We start from the raw sequence: 6,934 nt of genomic DNA on the forward strand, positions 1-6,934 counted from the left end.
ATTGTGTCCATCTACAACTATATATATATTATATATATATCCATCCAGCTGGGCATATGTATATTTATGTAGGTCTGTTTCTGAGTTCTCTTCTTTGCCCTATTGGTCTATGTATCTATCCCTTTGCCAAAATCATTCTGCTTTGATTACTTTAGCTATATAATGTGTCCAATTTATTTATTTATCTATTTATTTGTGCAGTGCTGGGGATCAAATCCAGGGCCTCACACTTGCTAGGCAAACAAGCACTCTTATCACTCAGCTACACTTGCATTCCTGAGAAGTCTTTACACTGAAAACAGTGATTGTTTTTACTTTAAAAAATAGTTTTAGCTATTCTATATCCCTTGCCTTTCAATATTATTATCAAGTAATAATAATAATCTTAGTTATATCTATAAAAACTATTCTGGGAATTTTTTCCTTTCAGTTCTAGGATTAAACCCAGAGCCTCATGCATACTGGACCAAGTGTTCTACCACTGAGCCACATTCCCAGATCCAATGTTGGGATTTTGATAGCATTTCATTTAAAGGCACAGGTTAATTTGGTGAGAATTGGCATCTTAACTATGATGACTTTTTCAATCCATGAAAATTATGTTTTCCTATTAGGTCTTTTGATTTATTTCATCAGAATTTTGTAATTTTCAGCATACAAGTCCAGATGTATTTTGTTTGATGTATAACTAAGTATTTTATTTCCTTTGGTAAGTTGTAAATGGTATGGTATTTTAAATTTATTTCCACAATTTTTTTTGTGTATAGAAATGCAGTGGAGTTTTATATATTGATCTGTGTCATATGATGTTGAACTTACTAACTAGTTCCAGGAACTTTTTTCATAGGTTCCTTGGAGTTTCATTTTTTAAAAACATGGATAAGCATGTCATTTATGAGTATTGATAATTTTATTTCTTATCTGTATGCTTTTAATTTAATTTTCTCGCCCAATTTTACTGCCTAGAATTTTCAATACCATGTTGAATAAGAAGTGAGAGTGGATATCTTGCCATGTTCACAATCTTAGGGGGAAAGCAGTTTTTTCTCCCCAACATTAAGTATAACGTTAGCTATAGATTTTTTGTAAATGTTAGTCATCAAGTTGAGAAAAATCCTTTAATTCTGATTTTCTGGAAATTTTTTTTTTTGGATGCTGCTGATTGAACCCAGAGCCATGCACTTTACCACTGAGCTATACCCCTGGCCTCTACTGAAAGTTTTTTCCATGAGAGTATTAGAAATAGTCAAATGTTTTAACTGGGTCAGTTGAAATAATCATAATTTTTTTCTTTATCCTGTTGATATGGTGGATTATACTTTCAAATACCGAATCAGCCTTGCATGCTTTGACTATTCCCAGTTGGTCATGTTAGTCTAATTCCTTTCGTACATAGCTGGATTCAGTTCACTAATATTTTGTTTGGGATTTTTGCATTTCATTTCATGAGAGATACTGTTTATAGTTTTCTTTCTTTGTACTGTCTTTGGTTTTGGTGTCAGGTTAATCCTTGCCTCATTAAATGAGTTGGGAACTGTTCTTTCCTCTTATATTTTCTACTGTAATTGGTGTTGTTTTTGCCTTTAAATGTTCTGAATTGTTTTTTTAGTTAGTAAATGACTCTGCCTCTTATCTCTCATGGATTGGACATGAATAATCCATAACACTTTCACTTAAAAACACGGATAAAAAAAATTACCCCTTTGCTCTCACATGAGATGTTCCCTAGACATTTTGGGATAAAATCTAATTTTCTGTCTCCTTATTTTCAGGGGCAGTGAGGTCAATGCCTGGATATGGTCAATACCTTAGCTGACTTGGATAGCACTCAGAATCCTTAGGTAAAACTGGTTGACAGGTGTAAGGCAAGGAGTGCTATTTTTTTTCCCCCAGTACTGGGAATTTAACCCAGAAGGCTTCTACTTCTGAGCTAAGTCTCTAGACCCTTTTCCTTTTTTATTTTATTTTGAGGCAAGGTCTTTTTAAATTGTCCAGGCTGACTGAATTTTCTAATCTCTTGCTTCAGCCTCCCAAATTGCTGGATTATAGGCGTGCACCACTGCACCCAGCTCTAAATAGAGAACTTTGATTAACACTCTCTATTGTCTGCCCTTGCCATACAGCTAGGTTGGTATCTAGTCATTGATGAGACTTACAGATCACCTGCCATCAGTGAATAAAATGCAGGAGGGACTAACATTCACCCCCCCACCCCCAAATTCTCCAGCTTGGGGATATAGAAATAGAAAGGATAGGTTCAAATGCTTGTATATTTTATATATCATATGTAAGTTTATATGGATGTATATATCATCTTAGATATCATCTAGTTTAAGTTCTGTTTTGCAAATGAGGACACTGAGGCTTCTTAAAGGGATGGCATATTTAATTTTATTTAAAAATATTTTTAGTTGTAGATGAACACAATACTTTTATTCTACTTATTTTTTTGTGGGGCTGAGGATCAAACTCAGTGCCTCACACTCTACCACTGTGTGCTCTACTACTGAGCCACAATCCCAGCCCAAGGGATGGCATATTTTAAAAGAGAATTTATTATTGTTATTATTAAGCCAGATTCACTTGTTTATGTGAGAAATGGAAAGATTCAGTTTCCTATCTCTTTCCTAAAGAAGACTTGCAGGCTGAGGCTGTAGCTCAGTGGCAGAGTGCTTGCCTAGCATGTGTGAGGCACTGGGTTTGATCCTCAGCACCACATTAAAAAAATAAATAAATAAAATAAAGGTATGCTGTCTATCTACAACTATTAAAAAATAAAAAAAGAACATTTGTGGGTTTTTTTGTTGTTTATGTGGCTTTAGAGTATATTGAAAGCTGAAAGCAACATCCTTTGGTCACTATTATAAATAATAAGGTTAAAACTGATGATTGTTGTTACAACTGGTAATCTGAGATGATGATGATGATGATGATGATGATGATGATGATGATGATATGACAATGATGGTGATAATGAAGATGATGATTTTGTCATGTCTTTATTTCAGAAGAGCCATGGATTATTACAGAAAATATGCAGCTGTCATTCTGGTCACATTGTCTGTGTTTCTGCATATTCTCCATTCCTTTCCTGATGGAGAGTTTGCAATGCAGGGTACGTGACCAAACTTGTGTTTGAAGTAATAAGGACAACGTGCATTTCTAGATGTACATCAATAACTCCATTAATCACATTTCTACCTCCTTTTCAAATGTGATAAATCTTCACTGCTGGTTACATATCAAGGCACTTGTAGACAGTGAACATAAAATCAAATTAGGTTCAGAAAATGTACAGTGAAAATGATATCTTACACATCCACTTAAATAGCAGCCTGTACATTTTCATCTGAAATAGATTTCTTATTATTCTTTATCAGGATTTTACAAGAAGAAAATGCTCTCAGTTAGCTCAGTCCCCCACCCTTCCATTTCTCTCAGAAGATTTGAGAAGATTTTAACGTTGCCTCTGTCGATGAATTTTCACATCAGTTAACAAGTGAGAAAAACAAAACCATTTTATGCAGTAAATTTGGCTGTATTGTTTGAGAATCTCATATAGTGGCTGATATAATTCCATCAGCTTTGAAATTGTAAGCTACTGCTGGTTATGCTTTTTCTCTAGATGAATGGTAATATTTTAATCCTTGGTCCCAAGTGCAGATGCCTGTTGTAATATTAGGCTCTCTATCTATAGGCTCTCTATCTACACTCACCAAGCTGTCTTAATTCTGACATATTTTTCTCTGTCAGTATTTGGAGTTTCTACAGGGAAAAAAACAATAGCAGATTCTAAAGGGGAAAATATTTTGCCTCTGGGCAAAACTCTCCTTTCGGATAAACATAGCATTTTCATCTGTCAAGTTTTGTGCTCGCTCTAAGCATACTATTAGCTTTAGGATAAAGATTCCATGCTTGAAGAGAGACAAACCACTACAACTAAAATTTCCCATGCAGCTCTGCAAAAATTGTTTTCCTGGGAAGATAACTCTAATCAGTATAAATATATATTATATATGAAAACCAGCATACAGCCAAAAGTATTTACTTAATTCTGTATTCTCCATGGAGAAAAAGAATATTTGCTATCCCATAATAAGGAAAAATTCATAGTTTCTCTTCAAATCCTTTTTGGATTATTTGACTTCTTTTTTTGTTTTATCTTGTCTGATAGGTTGCCCAGAATGTAAGCTAAAAGAAAACAAATATTTCTCCAAGCTGGGTGCCCCCATTTATCAGTGCATGGGCTGCTGCTTCTCTCGGGCATACCCCACTCCAGCAAGATCCAAGAAGACAATGCTGGTACCAAAGAACATCACCTCAGAGGCCACATGTTGTGTGGCCAAATCCTTTACCAAGGTAAGAACTTCAAGGGCATTAGAAAAGTTTTAATAGCCCACCAGAGTCATAGCTATAGAGCATATCCATGGCATTTAATGCTGAAGGTATCTAATGACCTATCTTTTCTTGGTCATTTGTAGTCAGGGGTTGCATTTGTACACTTTACTTAAAAGTCAACTAATTTAAGAAGGTTGGTTTCATAAAAGAAGAGAGTAGAATAGTAGCCTCCAAAGGCTAAGAAAGGTGTAAGGAGGTTGGAGTTTAGGTAATAAAATATAGTTACACAGGAAGAGTAAATCCTTTCATTCTACAGCAGAGTAGGATGACCATAGTTCACAACAATTTGTTATATTTTTTTTATAGAGAACTAGAAGAAAAGAATTAAAGTTTTTCTACACCAAAAAAATGACAAGTGTTTAAAAAGATGAAAATGCTGTTACCTGGACATGATCATTACACATTGTACATGTGTCAAGTTATCATATTGTAACCCATCAATACCTGCAATATTTATTATGCTAAGAAAAAAGTTAAAAGTTAAAAAAAAATAGTCAGGGGGCTGGGATATAGTACATTGGGAGACTGCTTGCCTAGCATGCATGAGGCCCTGGGTTTAATCCTTGCTACTGAAAAATAAATAAGTAAATAAAAATAAATTGGTGGGCTTTTTTGGGGGGGGGGTGGGACAGGGGTTAGGGAGGTAGCTCAGTGTCACAGTGCTTGTCTAGCATGCACAAGGCGCAAAGTTGGATCCCCAACATTGGAAGGAAGAAAAGAAAGGAAAAAAAGTAGAGGGAGGGAGAAAGGAGGAAGGAAGGAATGAAGAAAAAAAGAAAGACATCATTTGCCTTGTGGATATGGGCTGGATTTATTCAGAATGAGAACAGGGTGTGGATGACAGGTTGGGAGAAATTGTAGCCTACTTACATGATGTGAACTCGATCTTTTAGAATGAAAATATATCCTGAAATGGAGAATATGCAAACATTATCTATTTACTTCAGTTGGCTACAATTTAACATTTTCCAATTTTGCCTATTTATCCTGGTTTATTGTCTGTCTCTCCTCTTTGCTTTCCCTTCAGGCCACGGTAATGGGACATGCCAGAGTGGAGAACCATACCGAGTGTCACTGCAGCACTTGTTATTATCACAAATCTTAAACATATTTTAAAGTGCCGTGCGGATGACTGATGATTTGGTGAAAAGGAAAATTAAGTTGTTCAGCATTTTAACCTGCAAGATAAAGCCCTCCTTTCCCTCATCAGCCCATTCTGACGTGCTTCAAGGACACACTGCCGCTTCATTGCTTGTCTCCTTATCCGGTGGTGTAATCAGCAGCCTAGCTCTTTCAATTGGAATGAATTATAGCATTTAGCATGACCATAAAAAGCTGATTCCATTGGAAATAAAGCTTTTAAAATCATCATTCATTGAATTATTATTTTTTTTTCATAAAAGTAAAGCCAATTGCTTTTGAAATGACTTGTGGAAAGGAGTGAGCCAATGGGTGATTTAGAACCTGGCCTATTTAGTGAGTTGACATTGGAGATTCTTGCTCCCACCAAGCCTTCTAGAAGCTGCTGTGAGTCCTTTCAACTAGTGGGCCAATTATGAAAATCCACTGAGGTCAGAGGAGAAAATATGAGATCTTCTATATCTATTCACTTTTAAATCATCCTTTAAATTTCCATTTTGATGGATTTTATGAAAACATAAAAATCCATTACTAGGGTAATACATGTATACAATTTATAAACAAATAATCATGCATATATTGAGGTTACTGGATCAGAACCTTTTTACTGGTAGAAGTATGTAATTAAAACATACATAGCTGGGGTAGAGCTCAGTAGAGCACTTGCATGGTACATGTGAGGACCTGAGTTTGGTCTTCAACACCAGAAGAAAAAATAAATAAATAAAAGAGACCATTGCTCTAGAATTTAGGAAGGATAATCCCAGTCTGAAGTTTCTATCTACTTGGTTTATGTCCAGAACAACACACAAAAAAGTGCATCCTGTTAGTTTTCAGCATCCAGGCTATAACTAAATGGTGGTCCTAGAAAGTTCTCATTGCTCTCCACTAAAACAGCATTACTTTGAAATTTCAGATGCATCAGATCTTATATTCCATGATCAGGGCTGGGTGAGAATGAATAAGTGAGGAGCAAGACATCCTTTGAGCACTACCAGTGGGCTAGGTAGAATACCAGCACCTTCACTTAGTTCTAGCAAAATGCTTCAGAGTAGTACCATGCTTCAAAGTCATGATTAAAAAAATTTTTTTTAGCTGTAGATAGACACAATACCTTTATTTTATTTATTTTTATGTGGTGCTGAAAATGGAACCCAGTGCCTCAAATGTGCCAAGCAAGTGATCTTCCATTGATCCACAACCCCAGCCCCTCAAATTCATATTTTATTGAGCATGTATACCTAGAAACAGGGTTATCCTTGCCTTGGGGACAACAGTTTCATATCCATTAAATCATATTATCCATGGTGGAGATCAAAGCCCCCCAAAATCTCTTCTCCTGTAGAAGATCAAAATTTTGAAACATGAGTCTGAAATTTTAGAATATAACATTAGT

General features: G+C 35.5%; 1 protein-coding gene across 1 annotated transcript; it reads left to right on the forward strand.

The window, feature by feature from the left end:
* The first annotated feature begins 3,015 nt into the window (after positions 1-3,015).
* Positions 3,016-5,503, forward strand: Cga (glycoprotein hormones, alpha polypeptide). Its single transcript, XM_026411291.1, has 3 exons — positions 3,016-3,115; positions 4,175-4,359; positions 5,426-5,503. Exons 1-3 carry the CDS (start codon positions 3,016-3,018, stop codon positions 5,501-5,503), a joined length of 363 nt encoding a protein of 120 aa, XP_026267076.1.
* Positions 5,504-6,934: the final 1,431 nt, after the last annotated feature.

The sequence above is a fragment of the Urocitellus parryii genome, chromosome 8, assembly GCF_045843805.1.
Source record: "Urocitellus parryii isolate mUroPar1 chromosome 8, mUroPar1.hap1, whole genome shotgun sequence".
Classification (NCBI taxonomy): domain Eukaryota; kingdom Metazoa; phylum Chordata; class Mammalia; order Rodentia; family Sciuridae; genus Urocitellus; species Urocitellus parryii.